General features: G+C 40.2%; 1 protein-coding gene across 5 annotated transcripts in view; it reads left to right on the forward strand.

Annotated features, from left to right (window-relative positions):
• Positions 1-18,522, forward strand: part of SLIT2 (slit guidance ligand 2) — a 382,964-nt gene extending 364,442 nt beyond the window's left edge. For all 5 annotated transcript variants that reach the window (XM_067735623.1, XM_067735624.1, XM_067735625.1 and 2 more), the window contains 4 exons: positions 9,748-9,902; positions 14,945-15,236; positions 15,447-15,658; positions 16,750-18,522. In XM_067735623.1, the coding sequence (XP_067591724.1) occupies positions 9,748-9,902; positions 14,945-15,236; positions 15,447-15,658; positions 16,750-16,991 (901 nt within the window). In that variant the 3' untranslated portion in view covers positions 16,992-18,522. The remainder of the gene's footprint in view (positions 1-9,747; positions 9,903-14,944; positions 15,237-15,446; positions 15,659-16,749) is intronic.
• Positions 18,523-18,905: the final 383 nt, after the last annotated feature.

Here is an 18,905-nt window from a genome sequence, read left to right on the forward strand (position 1 = left end):
ATTTTTGGCTGCTTTGGATCGTTACTGCACGTGGGCTTTCTCTAGTTGCGGTGAGTGGGGGCTACTCTTCGTTGCGGTGCACGGGCTTCTCATTGTAGTGGCTTCTCGTTGCGGAGCACGGGCTCTAGGCACGTGGACTTCAGTAGTCGTGGCACGTGGGCTCAGTAGTTGTGGTTCACAGGCTCAGTAGTTGTGGCTCACGGGCTTAGTTGCTCCGCGGCATGTGGGACCTTCCCAGAGCAGGGATCAAACCCGTGTCCCCTGCATTGGCAGGCAGATTCTTAATCACTGTGCCACCAGGGAAGTCCCAGTGCATTATTTTTAAGTTAAAGAAAAGAAGCAACAATCACCGAGAATTCAGATAGAGAGATAATTGATTAATTGATTGATGTGGATATAATATATGGATACTATATATATATATATGTATATATATAATATATGAATATAGTAGTATTCCAATTGACATTTTTAAATGCTTTTGTGAAATAGAGGCTACTGAGAACATTAAATTATTTCAACACACCAGGAGAATCTAGTTTTTAACAAGTAATAATCATAGTGGCTGAGATGTATGTGCAAATCTAGGCTTAGCAATTACTATATATAAACTTTAACAAGGTCTTTAATTTTTATGTGTTTCAGAATCCATATCTGTAAATAATAATGTAACACCTGCCCCATCAATTCATTACAAGGATTTAATTCTACACTCAGCTCTGTCCTCACTCCTCACTCACTTTGTCTTCATTCCCGTCTCCCTTCTAGCAATAGAGGAAAATCTTTTTGGTGTCTCTTTCTGGAGTGTAGCAAGTGTTGAAAGTGAATCCTCTCTTCTCATACATTGACACTGGAAGTACATGTTGTTTACAATTTCTATGGAGAGCAATTTGGAAACATCTTTCCCACTACTGGGAATTTACCCTAAAGTTATACCTGTGACATAGAAATGACATATGCACAAGGTAATTCACTGTGGCAGAGGTTGTAAAAACAAAAGTTAGGAAACAACCCAAGTTTCTAACTAAATAACTCCGGGGCAGCCACACAATGGAATGTGCTGTTAAAAAGAAAGAGGGAGTGAGAGAGGGAAAGAGGGAACAAGAAAGTTCTCTATCTATGATATTGAAAGATTTCCAAGGTCTATTGCTCAGTATATATTAAAAAAAAAAGTAAGGCAGAACAGTGTCAAAGGTGGGTAAATAAGTATATGTGTTTTTATTTGCATGTACTTGCATAAGGAAAAAACTTGGGATAGAGAGGAAAGAGTGGGGCTGAGGCACAACTTGTGTATAAATACCATTTTATATCATTCTGATTTTTGAACCATTTGAATGTCATTACAACTCAATACTAAAATTGAAGTAATAGAAAAGAGCAGGTACTCTAAAGACAGTCTGCCTTGATTCAAGTCCCAGCTCTGCCATCTATTAACTGTGTGTCTTGGGCAGATTGCATAAGCTCTCTGGTCCTCACCTGGTAAATGGAAATAATAAATCATAGTTCCATCTTTGCAGGATCGTGGTAAGAATGTTATGATTTGATGCATGTGGAGTATTTAGAATAAGGCATACCAAATAGTAAGCAGTACTACTAGCTGTTGGGATCATAAATTCAGAATGTCCAAAACTAAGTTCATTTCCTTTGCTTCACCCTGGTGCATTCCTAATTTCATTGAGAGGTATCACCATCTTCTTGGTCATCTTAGGTGAAATGAAGTTACTCTTAACCTTTTTCTTTCACCTTCAATTTGAAGTTTGTCCAAGTCTTAATTCTGCTCTTACTAATTTTCTGGCATTCATCTAAATGCCTCTATCCTTGCTCAGGCCTTATTAGAATATGTACTCTAATGAAAAGTACTACTTCTCCATCATTACAACAAAATCCATCAATAATATTGTTGCCATCAGATTTCCCATAAGTAGCTTAATAAATATTTTGTTCGGTTGAATTAAATTTTCAAATCTTGTTGTGTTTCCACTTTATATAACTTTATTAAAAACGCATCACACTAGGGAATTCCCTGGTTGTCCAGTGGTTAGGACTCAGTGCTTTCGCTGCCGAGGGCCTGGGTTCAATCCCTGGTCAGGGAACTAAGATCCCACAAGCCACATGATGTGGCCAAAAAAAAATCACACTGATGTTTTTAAAAGGGGATATTTTTACATATCCTTACATCAGAGAATTTGAGTTCAGTTAATTGCATGATTTTATGTTATATAAGATTTACCTTGGTAAAACTTTGTTTCCCAAATTATGCAGTATCTAATGTGCTATTGGAGCATCACATATGGGAGTAATGTCATATATCAGGTGCCTCGTTTCAATTGCCTGGTTAATTTTCAACACTGATGGAAATGGATTTTGTGGGGTTTTTTGGTTTTTTTTTTTTTACATCTTTATTGGAGTATAATTGCTTTACAATGGTGTGTTAGTTTCTGCTTTATAACAAAGTGAATCAGTTATACCTATACATATGTTCCCATATCTCTTCCCTCTTGCATCTCCCTCCCTCCCACCCTCCCTATCCCACCCCTCCAGGTGGTCACAAAGCACCGAGCTGATCTCCCTGTGCTATGCGGCTGCTTCCCACTAGCTATCTACCTTACGTTTGGTAGTGTATATATGTCCAGGATTTTGTTTATTTTAGTAAAATGAAATCTGTTAAATTAGGGGAAACTGTCATCCATTATTATTGTTTCTATTGTAGTATATTTTTGGGTTTAAAATGTTTGATCTTATGCCCTACCAGCTCCCAGCTGTTCCAGGTCCCAGCCATTTGAGTGGTCCTGGCTGAGACCCTAGACTCTGGGAACAAAGATGTTCTTTCCCACTGTACCACATCTAAATTTCAGAGCCTCAAAACCAAAAAGAAAAGAAAAAAAAATTAAAAAATAAAATGTTTGACCTTAGATGTCAATTATTGTCTCAAACGAATTGATATGAGAACTATTATTTCATGGAATTATGTTTAGAGGTAGTAGTTAACAAAGATGTGCATTTAAGAAAACCCAAATGTAGTAATTGTTTATTTTCCAGTAGAACTAAAGCGGCGTGCACATTGTCTCATTTTACTTCTTACATTTGAGAGAAGATCGTGCTTTCCTGTAGCCATGTATACTGCTAACAAGGCCAGGCATACAGGCAGTGGTGTAGAGCTAGCACCAGATTCACCTGAAAGGTGTGTTAAAATACAGAGTACTGGGCTGCACCTCTAGTTTGTGATTCAGATCTCAGATAAGCCCCAAATGTTCATTTCTACAAGTTTCCAGGTGATGCTCTGATCCAGGGACCACAATATGAGAACCATTTATGGAAAAGGAATATATTTGAGCTGTGCTCTGAGAGCTAATGGTGTGCATCACTTCTCACATCCAAGTTCTAAGACCTCTGTTTGATGCAGCCTTGTTGAGAGTAATTTCTGCCATAGTAATCAGCAAATGCTACAAATCCAGACTCATTCTTTTTTACAGAGAGCCAGTTGTTAAACATTTGCCTGAACCCTGCTAAGAGATCTAATCAGCAGACAAAGACAACGTTAGCAGCCCAACAAGTGAATGAATGTAGAATATGGCACACATGCCTAATTGTTACAGTGCTTGGAGAATAGCATAAAGAGGGACGTGGTAGTAGTGCCATGAATGAATGAATGACAGCCCAAACTTGAAGCCAACATCAGCGGTAGTCCCTCAGACAGGCATAGAGTAACACATTATTTTCTCAATTAAGCTGTTCATTGATTGCCCTTCAAAATGACTTTCTTTTCATCTAGATGGGCAGAAACTTTTTTAAAAATCGTTAATGACAATTGTATGCTTCTTTCTTTAGGTTCAAATTAATGTCATTTTCCAAACCAGATAGTTTCTTTGGAAACATAGTCGACTATTTAAAAATTAAGAAATCAGGTGCACACGTTACAAAGGTACAGTACTGTACCATGCCTTCCTCAGTATCAGTATTCAGGGAACCTGCACAACTTCAGGGGACTTTCCCCCGCAGACTGTTAGGTTGGTTGGCTATACAGTCTCTGGGTTATGCAACTTACAAGCTTATGTTAGGGGAAAAAAAAAAAAAAAAGAATTAGTCTCATTGGAAAGACAGACCGTTTCCATGATAAACACTCAGCCATTCTTGACTATGCTGTATGAGAAGGCACCACTTTTTATCAGCTTCACGACTTTGAGCAATTTACCTCACGCTTTATGCTTCCATTTCACGGGGAGACTTGGAAGCAACTAATGTAAAGTGCCTAGTCGAGTACTAGGCACAGAGTATAATAATTGGTAATGCTGGGGTTTAAGGAGACTCTTCATGCTTGGATACCCAGATACTGAAGAATAAATACCCAAGTGCAAATACTGTTGCCCTACATGTGACTCTTACCAGATGTTCAAATGTGAAGTCTCTTTCTATTTTAGTGCATTTTTATTTAAATTACATACATAAGGTCCCCAACTTACGATGTTTCCACTTACGATTTTTCAACGTTATGATGGTACAAAACCAATATGCGTTCAGTAGAAACTATACTTAGAATTTTGAATTTTGATTTTTTTTCCCGGGCTAGCTATATGCAGTAGGACGCTCTCTCATGATGCTGGGCAGTAGTAGCCACAGGTCCCAGTCAGCCACATGATCACAAGGGTAAGCAGCCCATACACTTACAACCGTTTTGCACCCAGACAACCATTCTGCTTTTCACTTTCCGTCCAGTATTCAATAAATTACATGAGATAGTCAACACTTTGTTATAGAATAGGCTTTGTGTTAGATGATTTTGGCAAACTGTAAGCCAGTGTAAGTGTTCTGAGCATGCTTAAGGCAGGCTAGGCAAAGCTATTATGTTCAGTAGATTAAGTGTATTAAGTGCATTTCTTTTAAGTGCATTTTTGACTTACCATATTTTCAATTTACAATGGGTTAATTGGAACTTAAGCCCATGGTAAGTTCAGGAAGATCTGTAATTTGCTTCAAAATACAACTTTACTTGATAAATTATTTTATAAAACGTTCTTCTGAAAACTCTTATGCTAATACATAAATACCTTTAATCCCACTTGGCTTCCCATTCCTTCCACTCAAAGAAGTGGGCAGGGAAATTTTTTATTAGCCTCCACACTTCACAAATGAAGCATCTTTAGACCAGACATATCAAAATGAGGTGGCCAGTTGAATTTGTCTAGTTTTTTATTCCTATTCTATTGCACAGAATATGCCAACAAATACTTGGCAAAAAAGCAGGAGTTCACATAAGCAAAGTGAACTATTTATCTTTACTCCACTGAAATACCTTAAGATTTACAATTGAGATAGAAATGTAACAATATCATTGTTAATGAGTCCTGAAGACATAAAGACAATCAAAGACAATTTAGAGCCACTCTTCTTTTAAGCCCCAAGTTTTTAAACTCTTTTTCTATAGCAAACCAAGAGACAATTGAGTAACGGCTTTGTTTTCACACATCCATTTAGAAATCCAAGAAAACAAAATCTCAGGTAATAGATGAGTGTAGTAAAACTGAATTACATAATAAAGGTAGTAAATGCAATTTATCTTCCTAGTGGAAAGGCTCACTGTTAAGTGGTTCACTTGCAACTTTTGTGAGTCATGGAGTATATAGTTCCCTAGGGAGCAGTGAGTGTTTGTCAGTACTTGTCAGGACCCAGAAGGATGTTACACATTGCAGGTGGATAGGTAGGAGATGACCGTGATAGACTGTAAAATCGATGATGTCTTAGTTTTATTCTGCAACAACTGGTGTGTCAATCACTGCTTTTATTTTGAAAGGGTATATAAACAAAGGACTCCTGGGCATCCCCCAGATCTCTGGCTTTAGGAGACAGCATGAAACACCAATTTAGAATACTCTTAGCTCTGCCATATTCTCTTCAGGCCCCATACACACAATACCATCTGAAAACCAAAGAATCTAAAAATATTAATTTCACAATACTTATCTGTTAAAAGCCTGGGCAAAGCCTCACTTAATTCTGAGAAATATAAACCGAATTAAGCTCAGTGGTAACTCTTACCGAGTTCTGGAATCATCAGATTAGACATTGAAAGCTTTTGGGAGGAGAAAAGTGTAGTCAGTCTGAACTTCACTTATAATTGGGAAAAGAGAAGCCAAAAACGTTTCAAATCTGTGTATCTCATATGCGTTCAATGATTTTTAGTAAATGTACCAAGTTGTGCAACCATCATATAAGATTTTTTTCCATAGAACTTTATTCCTGGGCTGTTTGGGAGAGAAATCATCTATTAAAGGCTGGCTACTGGTGAGAACAAACACATGCCATTTGTACAGTACTAGATACTCTTCAGGTTTTTTATTTTAAAAGTGATGGATAGGGCTTCCCTGGTGGTGCAGTGGTTGGGAGTCCACCTGCCGATGCGGGGGACACGGGTTCGTGCCCCGGTCCAGGAGGATCCCACATGCTGCGGAGCGGCTGGGCCCGTGAGCCATGGCCACTGAGCCTGCGTGTCCGGAGCCTGTGCTCCATAACAGGAGAGGCCACAACAGTGAGAGGCCGGTGTACCGCAAAAAAAAAAGTGATGGTAATAGTTAAAAGCACGTACTCTAGAACCAGACAACCTGGCTTCAAATCTGTTTAGCCACTGGCTGTGCCATCTTGGGTACCCTAAGTGCCCAAATTTAGAGTTGTGAGTCTTAAATGAGTTAATGCATGTGAAGTTGCCCCATAGTAGGTGCTGTGCAATTCTTTGATCTTATTACTTGCATTTCCCTGGTGAGGAAAAGAAAGCAGAGAAAAATTACCTGAAGTCACAGTAACTCAGTGTCACACATCTAACAAGAGCTAGGATAAGCTGAGCAAGACTTACCTCCCAACATTATCTTTCAGGATATCACCACTGAAAATTCCAAATTTTTTAATAAAATGCATCTTTTGGATGTCCTGTCCTAAGTATGCCTGGAGGATCTTGACTATCTATAACTGTAGGGCCTCTCACTGTTGTGGCCTCTCCCATTGCCCGTTGCGGAGCACAGGCTCCGGACACGCAGGCTCAGCGGCCATGGCTCACAGGCCCAGCCACTCTGTGGCATGTGGGATCTTCCCAGACTGGGGCACGAACTCGTGTTCGCTGCATCAGCAGGCGAACTCTCAACCACTGCACCACCAGGGAAGCCCTATATGTTATTCTTAATACAACTCCCCTACCTTTAATTTACTTAACATACATTTATTGAGCATCTACTATTTATCAGACACTACTGGATACATTAAGGAAGAAATAAATAATACAGGGCCCCTGATTTAAAGGAGCTTACAATTAGTGGGAGTTAAAGACATGTACTCAGGAAACAAAAAAAAAAAAAAAAAAGGAAGAAAAAAAAGAAAAGAAAGGAATAAAGGAGTAGGAAGTAAAATGAGTTAATAATGAAGCTACCTACCTCCAGCTTCCCAGCTGAAACACTGCTTTAGAGTGTGCAGAACTTTAAAGGTATTAAACCTTTCAGTTACACTGCACCAAATATCATCATCAACAATGACATACCTAGATCAATTGCCTAAGACTGATGTGTGACCAAGAACCAGTTCCCTAGTACAAATGAGTCTTTTTCTTTGCAACTGTAAAGGGAAAAGGGGGGCCCATTATTAATATTTATAAATTAAATAAGGTCATTGTTCACAGAGCATTCATATAAAACCACTTAAAGAGTTGTATACGATGACAAAGGAAAAAGCAATTGACTACCACCTTCTCTATGTATATCTTTATATTAATGTTTTACTTAAAACTTCTAATAATTTGGATATGTCCCCAAAGAAGTTATTATATTTCTGCCGGTCTTTAGCATTATCTTACAATTAATATTAAAAATAAAGCCTGACTAATTTCTTCTTGAAGAAGATTCTGAAGTAGTATTGGATTATTTATATGATGACAGTGGTGGTGGTGGTAATGATGATGACGGTGATGATACTAATATCTAGCGTTTAACTTTGCACTTTCTATAGGCTAGATGTTTTGTTCTGCATTTAAAAAAATCATTTCATAGGGATAGACCTCAAATTAACCATAAGAGGGGGGAATATTTGTTAGCATTTACTGAAGAGAAGATTGAAGTTTATTAGCAATTAAGTTACTTATCTAAGGTCAAACATTTAATAAATACAAGACCAGCATTCAAATCCAGGCTTATCTGATTCTAAAATATGTATGTTTAACAAGTAGTTGGTATTATTTAAGACCACTAACATCTGGTAGGCAACTTTATTTAGAAAGTATTTTCCTTGTATATTGTTTCCTCTGTTGATTTTAGTGGTATCAAGTATTGGGATAATTAAATGTGTAAAACGCAAAAATATTGATTGGCACATCTAACATTTATTTTTTTTAAGATGATATCTGAAACAGGTTATTAAAAATTCCTGCACACGTGGACACTTTTTACTACTTAACACCAGAGAACTTCAGGTGTTTTCACAGCTCTGCAGAATGGTTTATATTGTTGTCAAATCACAAAAACATTTTATTCCATGTCGGCAAACAATGGAATAAGATTAGACTCCTGTGGTGAGAACCATGAAGAAATATCTATACATTTTTCTGTTATTTTCCAGGCTTGACGTATTTGCAAATTTAAATATCAGTGCCTGGAAATTTAAGCAATCTTCTTGCATAGGGACTATTAGGTATTCACTATCTTCCTTATAGTATGTTCCCATATTTCCCTTTTTGAGCCCTTTTTCCAGTCTTTCGAGTCAACATCTCAGTATATTAGTTCTTTAATATTCACTATTGATCTGTTTTCTTTGTTGCTCCTGTTTCAACTTGTCCTGTTTGCATCTTTGCCTGATGTAACACTTGCGTTAGGTTGACAGACACCCTTTAAAACCTTATAGCACCTATCTGCTAATTGCACCCAACTTCATTTTCAATTGTCGTTTTCCGTTTACCTGTTTCTTAATCTCTTTGTTTTTGTCCATTTTATGAATTTCCATAAGCCCCCTCAAATTGTTAAGAAGGCGGATGTAATGATTGTTGGACCTGTCCCTTTAAAGTCATAGAAGAGAAATTGTAGAATCATTGTCATCACTAGACTCCCTAGACATGACTATGTTAAGCATTCTATTTAATCCATTATTCCCACCTCTCCACTGAGCGTAATCATCTTCACAGTAATATCATTTGATGGACATCCTTCTGAAAAATGTAAAGAAAATGAGAGTATATTATCAATTAACAAATTTCAAAAAGTGCAGTGATCCTGCCAAGTTGGTTCTTCCTGCATTTATATGTATGTTTGATTCTAATAAGTACTACTGTGTAGTGCTTAAGAGTGCAGAGACCAATGATCCCCTAAGATCAATGTCTAAAAAGTATATTTGGCACAGGTATCAGTTAGTTGTCTTTTGAATGCAATTTGGAGTAACAGTATCTGAACAAATGAAACTTTAGTGACATTTAAAATCAAATGCATCAATTGTGCTTTGGAATTTCTACATACTGGGAGAATGTGATTGGATAATGATAAAATGTATTCATTTCCACTTCTCCCAATGGGAGAACAAACTTATTTTATATTACCCAAGAAATAAAAAATGATTGTATCTCCTTGAAAATATCTTTTATTTTAAAATCAACTACTGGCCTTTATCTTTATTAATGTTAAATAGGAGTATCTTTTCCCAAAAAGAGCTTATTGGAGTTTGAATTGTAACTCCTTTTCTTTAATAAATATAAAATTGGAGGATCAGTTATCTTTTTTTTTTTAATAGCGTGGAGACGATCAATGATGGAAATTTTCACATTGTGGAACTACTCGCCCTGGATCAAAGTCTCTCCCTCTCTGTGGATGGAGGGAGCCCCAAAATCATCACCAACTTGTCAAAGCAGTCCACTTTGAATTTTGACTCCCCACTCTATGTCGGAGGTAAGCGCTTTTCCAAATTCCGTGGATTCCCAAACCCTGTGATGCTCATCACAGACTGATCCTGAAGTTGTTGATGCCTGGTGCCATGGTCATTGATCAGTCATTGAAAGGTGGACAGCAAGGATAGAAAAGAAAGAGCCCTAAATGGGTGATAAGAGACCATGTTGTAACCCTGGCTCTGGGTCTAACAAAATGTGTGGTTGGAGTGGAGAAGGACATGAATGTTTCTTTTGTGTCTGTCACATACTAGGTGATTTAAACATCATAAAATCTAATCTTACTGTTCTGGTGTATAGGAAAAAGAAAGCTGGTTAGAGGTCAAATACAGACAATGAAGAAGATGGGGAGTCAAGTGTGATGCAAACTGAGGAGCGCATGACCCACCCCAGCACTGTTAAGGAGGCGAACACTACCAGCTTCAGTTAAATGTCACTATGCTGGAATGCCTCTACTGTCAGCTGCGAACTCATGTACAGGATAGGATAATTATTAATGAAATCAAATGAATGAATGAACAAATTAAACGTACAACTTGTATTGGGGCAGCAGGAAGTACTTCTCTTTAGCTAAGACCTTATGGTGAATGGACAAGGGAGATGGTCAGAAAGGTGGATTAGGGCCTGGAATGACAGAGTGAAGACTCGACTTTATTTTTAAGCTGCATGAAGGCAGATGAGTAAATAGATGAGGGATAGAGTCTGAGCAAACTTCTGAAGGAGCTCCGAGGAGAAGACCTGTGATGGAGAGAGCTTGTACTTTTACCTCTATCTGGAGGAGTAAATATATACTGGAGACAGAATTTCAACTTTCAGGCAAGAAAACATATGATTTTGAATTGAGTTGCACTGAATTAAATTACATTGAATTGACTGAATAAATTAACTCATTTTACAGATAAATAAGCTAAAGTTTCTGAACAGGTCAATGTAACCAATTTCTTCACCATGACAGGTATTTCATGAACTTCACATCATTATTTTCACAGTAATGACCTTGGGATGCTGCATAAGTTTCTTAACCCCTCAAAGCCTTCCCTGAAAGCATTTTGGGAAATTTCCTGAAATTCCAGAGCACTTCTGTTTTTAATAATTTCAGCAGTAGAAAATCTGAACACTGATAGACTTTTGATTTTTTTTAAAGCAGTTAAAAGTCTTTGGTTCATTTCTGTAAATATTTATTGAGCACCTCCCATAAGCTGAGAATTAAATTAATAGGTGCATGAAGAATACAAAACTGAAAAAGAAATATCCCTTCTGTGTCAGGGGAGTGGGGAAGGCAGTCACATCTTCATGAAACCATAATACATTTGTAATAAAAGTATCTCATATTAAGTCCGTGCAGCAAGTTGACTGATCTATTTGCTTCCTGGGAATCACACTGTGGGACTCATTAACAGGCAAAGGCCGTCCATTCTTGCCTGCATTACCATGAACGGCAGTTGCTTTGGCATGGGTGAAGTCACAGATGTTACCTGTGGTTGGAGAGAAAAGAAATTATATTTACTAAGCACATGCTGTGTGCTCAATGCAATGCTGCTTTTACAGTCTTAACCCTCAGAGACTTTAGGAAGTAGGTATGATTTTTTGTTTTATAATCCCTAAGGGACTTCATGGAATATGTCCAAGTTGATAGAGACCTCGTTTGAGTTCAGGTCTGTCTAACCCCAAAGCCACCTGCGTTGCCACTCACCTTCTTAACATGGAGCAGAAAAGGAAGCAGTCTAAGTTCTGTGGCTTTTCATTTATTTCTGGACTTGTCCTTCACTTGATTTTATTATGTTTTCATTAGAAATCATTTCATTAAATCTTTTAAGACCCCTTTAGAATGTGGAGAAAATAATAAGTAGAGAATGGGAGTGCTTGGGCCAGAACATTTTTACAAAAAGGGGGAAAAAATGTTTTAAATTAGTACTGAGAAGTGCTAATCCTTCTAAGGGTAGAGGGCCTGGAAGAATCCAGATGGTGCCTCTTTCCACTTCCAACCAGCCTCACTGCCAGAGAACACACTGGGCTCATTTCCTTCCCACTCAGGGTAATTCGGATTTTAAAAATACAATGCAGTCCTAAGACTGCAGCCCTGAATTCTTTATGGTAAAGGCAGGAGAACCTGAATTAGCAAAGGAGAGCAAGGTAAACAAGCTCTCTTTTTTCTCAAAGTCTGCAAACAGGAACACTCCCCAAGGAAGATGGCCCAAAGGTGATGCATTCTATGCCTTAGGCCCTTGCAGGAGTATTTTCTAGCAAAACAGGGAGGCAGGTTTCCCTACCTTTGGGTTTTCAACTACCCATGATATAGGCTTTACTTGATGCAAAGCACTGTAATCTTTATGTTTTTCTGTATAATTGTCCAACCAGAACATACATTACTTAAAGGGTTTTTTTTTTTTTTAAAGTAAAGACCTGCACATAGAGACACCTCTGTGCATCACAAATCTTCTCCTAATGCCCCCATTGTACAGAAGACATCAGTGTTGACACTTGGTCTGTTTATTGTCATTTTGAAATATGTAGAGCTTGTTAAGGCTAAAAACCGTCCACTAAGTTACCTATTGTTTGATAGATTGAATTCCAGCTATGGTCCATGGCATAGAGGAAAGGCTAAAGGAAAACAAACATGGATCTACTTCTGTTTTTCAGTTAAGACTTAGTTCCCTGGTCAGAAGTCTACCAAGCACCTGAAAAGGTTGAGTTAAGATAGTTCTTGACTTCATGATATCCTACTGAAAGTAACTATATGTGTGATGTATCAACATTTTCATTTAAAAATTACTACAATCAAAGCTAGACCTTTATCATTGTTAGTTTGGGAATAGAAGGAACACATTTACTAATTGCTTCTCCCTGCTGTGGAACTTCATGGGTCTGTAGTTAGTCTTGACATGTGCACATATGTGTGTTGCGTGACTAATTGAAAATAGTCTTGGAAGAAGTTCTTTTTTAACCTCTGAAGAAAGGACCTCTGAAGAAAGGACCGATGCAGGGGACACGGGTTCATGCCCCGGTCTGGGAAGATCCCACATGCCGTGGAGCGGCTGGGCCCGTGAGCCATGGCTTGCGCATCCGGAGCCTGTGCTCCGCAACGGGAGAGGCCACAAAAAAAAAAGTCCACATGTTTTGGATGGATGGATATGACTATGTAGAACTTACCCCCAAACAAGGAATTCCCAGTCACTAGTCCTCTCCTGGAAATGGAACATTCCATCCTTTTGACCCCACTCTACAAAGCAACCCAGTTCCCAAGGCCAGACACACACAGATTAAAAACTTGAACTCATGACCTTCAAATCCTAGACACTAATTCAGTACCTGTCAAAATGTGACCAGGACCACCTGCACCAGAGTCACCTGAGCTTGCATGTTAACATTGCGATTTCTATGCCCACACCGTCATTCTGGGTTAGAATCTCAGGTGAGGAGAGATGGGGGCCTGGGAAGCTGCCTTCTCAACAGCGCCCCTCTGGTGGCTCTTATGTATGACGGGCTTGGAAACAACTGGTCTGGTCCATCCACTCATGTTACAGATGAGAAAACTAAGCACCAGAGAGGGGAAATGACTGGCCCAAGTGCACACAGGCCAAAAATACAGACTTTGACCTCTAGCCTAGTGGTTTTGTATAAGCGGCTATCTGACTTTGGTGCCTGCTAGACCTCGAATGGAGGTCCTTCGAATGGGAAAGGAGATGCTGCCACAAGGCAGCGCCCAGAGAGTACTGTGGCTCGTGGTCTTTATAACCAACAAACCCTCTAGAGAGTGACAGCCCTGGTCTTTTCCAGCCTCGACCCTCCAACCAGTAGCTCAGAGTCCAGGTGTAGGGATGGTGTGAGAACTGGGGGGAAGGTCAGCTGCTCTAAAGGCCTTGGCTCCCTCCCCTCCCCCGCAGCAACCTGGATGGTTGCCTCGTGTAGGATCCCATCCAGGAGCTATTTCAGGGTCTGGCTTAGGCCATGGAAAGATTCCTCAGTTTTGCCAGATAAGGGTTACCAGATGACCGTCACTGGTGGAATATATATATATGTGTGTGTGTGTGTGTATATATATATATATATATACACACAAAGATTGCGAATTCTGGTTTTGGAGGAATTTCTTTTATAGTCCTGATTTCTTGGAATATGAAGGTTTCACTCTCAATTAGCAAGGGGAAAAAAAGGATGTGAATGAAGTGCTGTCCTGATTGGAAGCAGGGTGAGTTTTTCAGACACTGACATCCACGGCTGAGTTTGGGACATTGCCAGTGGTGAGCTGGACTAGCTGCCAGCTTAGAATTTGGCAGGACTGGGGTGAATGGTCCCTGTGAACCCCAGCTCTGCTCTCACTCTCTGAAAATCAGGGGGCTGAACCATGACCTGAGATTGGGGAAGTTTGTGTCATCGGCTTAATTCTAACCCAGTCTTACTGGTGACACCGAGCATGTCGCCGAGCTCTCTGGGCCCTGGGCCCCTTTCATCGTTAAAGGGCAGGATTGGTCAAGGAATCAGTCTGGCTCTAGGCTTCTGGGCTGTGTGTCCAGGTTAGGGGGTGGGTGTGGAGGTAGAAGGGAGTACGAATCCCTCCCCCATTCCCAACCTTGCTTTTAAATACAGTGGCCCTGATTTTAGGTTTTATAGATTCATGCCTCCATATAAGGGTTTTTTTATTTAAGAAAACAAAAACCAAAAACAAAACAGATGTTAGAAACTAAAGATTGACCGCCAATGAACTAGGTTCTTTATTCTAGTTGTGCATTAGAATTGCCTGGAGCATCTTCCAAAAAACAAAAACAAAGAAACACACATCCCTTCTCCCTCCCCCACTCCACCCAGTTAATCTGATCAAATCCGTCTGGGCTGAGGTCCCAAGCATCAGTATTGCTTCAAAGATCCAATGTGATTCTGATGTGCAGCCCCGTTGAGAAGCGCAGGACGGGATGCTTGTGCTGCCTGGTTCTCCTGAAGAAGAGTCACGCAGACTCCTGCCCCGCTGGAAGAGCTAAGAGGGTCCGGGTGGCCACTGGCTGGGGAGCCGCGGAAGGGCGTGACCTCTGACTTGGTGCTCCCCCGCAGGCATGCCCGGGAAGAACAACGTGGCCGCAGCTCTGCGCCAGGCCCCCGGGCAGAACGGCACAAGCTTCCACGGCTGCATCCGGAACCTTTACATCAACAGCGAGCTGCAGGACTTCCGGAAGGTGCCCATGCAGACCGGCATCCTGCCCGGCTGTGAGCCGTGCCACAAGAAGGTGTGTGCCCACGGCACGTGCCAGCCTAGCACCCAGTCCGGCTTCACCTGCGAGTGCCAGGAAGGATGGACGGGGCCCCTCTGTGACCAGAGGACCAATGACCCCTGTCTTGGAAATAAGTGAGTCTGGGCTGCTTGGTAGTTAAACCCACACACTCCAACCTTCAAAGCAAAACCCCAGAGAGGAAAGAAGGAAAGGGGGAGGGGGAAGGGAGAGAAAGAAGTCAGTTCATTAGCATTGTCTCCCTTATATTCCATCCATCATCCTCCCTCCTCCATTCTTATCCTCTCTGCCTGACCCATTTCCATCTCTGCGGTCCTCCACTGTAGGTGCGTCCATGGCACCTGTCTGCCCATCAACGCCTTCTCCTACAGCTGCAAGTGCCTGGAGGGCCATGGGGGCGTCCTCTGTGATGAAGAGGAGGATCTGTTTAACCCCTGCCAGGCGATCAAGTGTAAGCATGGGAAATGCAGGCTCTCAGGACTGGGACAGCCCTACTGTGAATGCAGCAGTGGATACACTGGGGACAGCTGTGATCGAGGTAAGCCAACCCAGGTGGGCACCGACCTCTATCTTGGCAAAGCAAGAGGGGCCCCCATCTTTGAACAGAGAGAGAGAGAAAGGAAGACACACAGAGGGGAGTGATATGAGGAACGCCAGGTCTTTGCAGTATTTGTAGTTGCTGCTGTTGATTTACTTAACAGTGTTACAGGAAGGCACAGATGTGAAATGTCCTAAACCTCCGTTGCAAGATATTATACACCCTTCACAAGTCTTCTCACACTTGATTTGCTATGAAATACTACTTTTCCCTTAGGCGGGAGCACATTTACTTTCCTTCTTTCTTACCTTTACCTGCTGTTCTCATCTGTACAGATTACTGATTCATCTTCTGGCACAGAGAAGACGGTACTAATAATTCTGCTCTAGTTTTAGGACAAAATCGCCTTTGACCTTAGAATCAACTGATTTATCACAGTAAATTATGCAGGTGAGAGGGATGGAAACAGGCTGACATCTCAGCCCACCTATTTCCTTCTCCTGTGTCTGCGTGATCAGAATGTGCTTTGCCTCCAGCTGGCAGGGATTTTGTTGTGTGTATCGGAGGGATGAGACGAGAGGAACGTGCCCATGGAGGCTTTTAGCAGATGTCTCTTTTTGAACTAGTTCATACTTGGGTAATTTATGAAGTTAGTGGAATGTTACTTGTATTAAGTAACAGATTGAACGATATTAAACTCCAGGTCTAATAAATTAAATTGCGTACTCTCTGAAACGGCGCCCTCGGTAAACAAAACCAGCTGTTAGTAGTGTAAAAACAGAAGATGTATATTTTTGCTATAAAAGAAAAGATTTAGGAATCCAATTTTCTTGTCAGCCCGAAAGCATAGTATTTACAGTCCACATATAAAGTATTCACTTTGCTCAAAATAAAGGCTGAAAAGAAGTGTTTTTCAAAGAACTGAAGGCTGTGCCACCGGGCCGTAATGTGGAATAGCATAACACTGAAAATAGCCGTTACAAACAGGAAGCGAAAGCAGTGTCTCCTGAACTGAGTGGTAGATTCATGGCCACTTCACACGACTGACAGCGACTGCCCTTATACTGCTTGTGCTTTTTGTTCTTTTCTAGAAATCTCTTGTCGAGGGGAACGGATAAGAGATTATTACCAAAAGCAGCAGGGCTATGCCGCTTGCCAAACAACTAAGAAGGTCTCCCGGTTGGAATGCAGAGGGGGATGTGCAGGCGGGCAGTGCTGCGGACCTCTGAGGAGCAAGCGACGGAAATACACTTTCGAATGCACTGATGGGTCATCGTTTGTGGACGAGGTTGAGAAGGTGGTGAAGTGTGGCTGTACCCACTGCGCCTCCTAAACCATGTCCCTGGCAGCTTTGGTCTTTGGAAAATGTTGTATACTTCTTGACCCTGTTGGACTCACGAATGCTTCATAGTGGAAATAATTGAAATATATTGTAAAATACAGAACAGACTTATTTTTATTATGAGAATGAAGACTTTTTTTCTGCATTTAGAAAAAAAAAAAAGAAATGCTTGAACTAAAGCTTCCCCAACACTGGAGAAGTATAAAGAATGATACACCTGAAGGCATTAGAGCAATGATGGAAACCATGGTAACTTGGATTCATCTTCGTAACTTGCTGGAGACCAGCAGAAGCACATACCCAGGGGAGAGACGAGGTTCTCTCTGCTGATGTGAAGTTGCCCAGAGCATAATCTCCTGTGCCCTGGTTTGCATCTACGCAGTTCATGAGGACAGACCAAGCACATGTGTGTGAGTGAGGGTGCAAGGCAGATGAATGGAACTCCAGCATTCACAGCCAGAATGAACGGATGAGAAATATTTTGTGCAGAACATAAAGTATCCTGAAGACCTGGGTTCCATTCATCAGAGGAGACGAGAGTGCTAAAATAAATTTTATCTTCTTTTTAAACGTCAGCATGTTAGCAGGAGAAGCACACAAAAGTGTTTATCTACCGTTTTCCAGTATTAATTTTTTGTAATATAAATGACAAAGGAGATGATAAAGAACCAATAGATTATTGATAAATAAATTAGTAATAATATGAATTTTTGTTTCTATGAGTTCTAAACAGCCCTATACAGTATTCGGTTTCAATGAGAAATATTTATTGTATCAAAGTACATTGTACTTAACATTCTAGGCCATCCTTTTGCTGTTTCTCAATGCTTTAATATATATTAATTTATAATTGTCCTGATATTTTTGTACATTTTCAAACTTAAAAATCAGGATTCTTTTGTGGTTTTTTTGGCAATAGTACTAACATAGGGTGTTATCTTGGGATAAATATGTGTTGATCTGTTTGTTTACCTTGACATCTGACCACTGGTGTCACTGACCTACTGGCCTCATTCAGGACACCTGCAGAGGGTATGTAAAGTCTATGCGTGAGACGGTCATTGTACAGAAAGAAGCGCCCCTCTGCAGCGTGTCCTCACAGAACAGAAATGGTGTGTAGCAATCGACACTAGAAAAGTAGATCTTTTACAAGTTAATTATTTCCTCGACTTTTTTTGCCCTTTTACCGAGGGTGGGGCGGGGAGAGAAAAGGCTGTAATGTCAAGAACTGTGATTTTTTTTCCCCCCAAACAATAAAGCTCCTTTATTACCTTAATGTTCCCATGTTAACATGTTTGCTGCTAAATTACAATGTAGAATTGATAAGGATTTATAGTGGACTGTGCTCTTCCCTCATTAAAATCCCAGGGTACCCTGTAAAGATGCAGATGTTTCTTTCCAAAAACATTTTTACAAAGAAAACTAGACGTACATGTATAATTCAGTGTGCTTTGTCTTTCTCCAGACTAATATCAGTTACACTACTGATGTTTGTAAATTAAACAGATATTTACTTCATTAACAGCTTGTTGGTTTTCTTAGAAACTGCACAGTATTTAGAGTCTCCTCCTTAAGAATTTCTTAATCAAGGTGATACCAAAAGAACAGGGAGGGAAACCTATACCTTTTTGTTGCCAGAAATTGGTTTGAGATCAGCATACTGTGACATCTGGGTACTTTGGGATGGCCACATGAAAGAGATGGAGAAAAGAACATATTCTTGGCGAAGAAAAACAGTGCATATTCAATTAATTTTTCCCCAAAAAATATTATAAGATGAAATCTAACTCAACCAAAATGGTATTTTCCTTTATGCTGTTCTTTTCCCCTCAATTAGATCCAGATGGAAAATAACACAAGAAAAAGAGAACTTTTCTCCAAAGGTACTGTCAGGCAAGGGTTGGT

The sequence above is a fragment of the Pseudorca crassidens genome, chromosome 4, assembly GCF_039906515.1.
Source record: "Pseudorca crassidens isolate mPseCra1 chromosome 4, mPseCra1.hap1, whole genome shotgun sequence".
NCBI lineage: Eukaryota > Metazoa > Chordata > Mammalia > Artiodactyla > Delphinidae > Pseudorca > Pseudorca crassidens.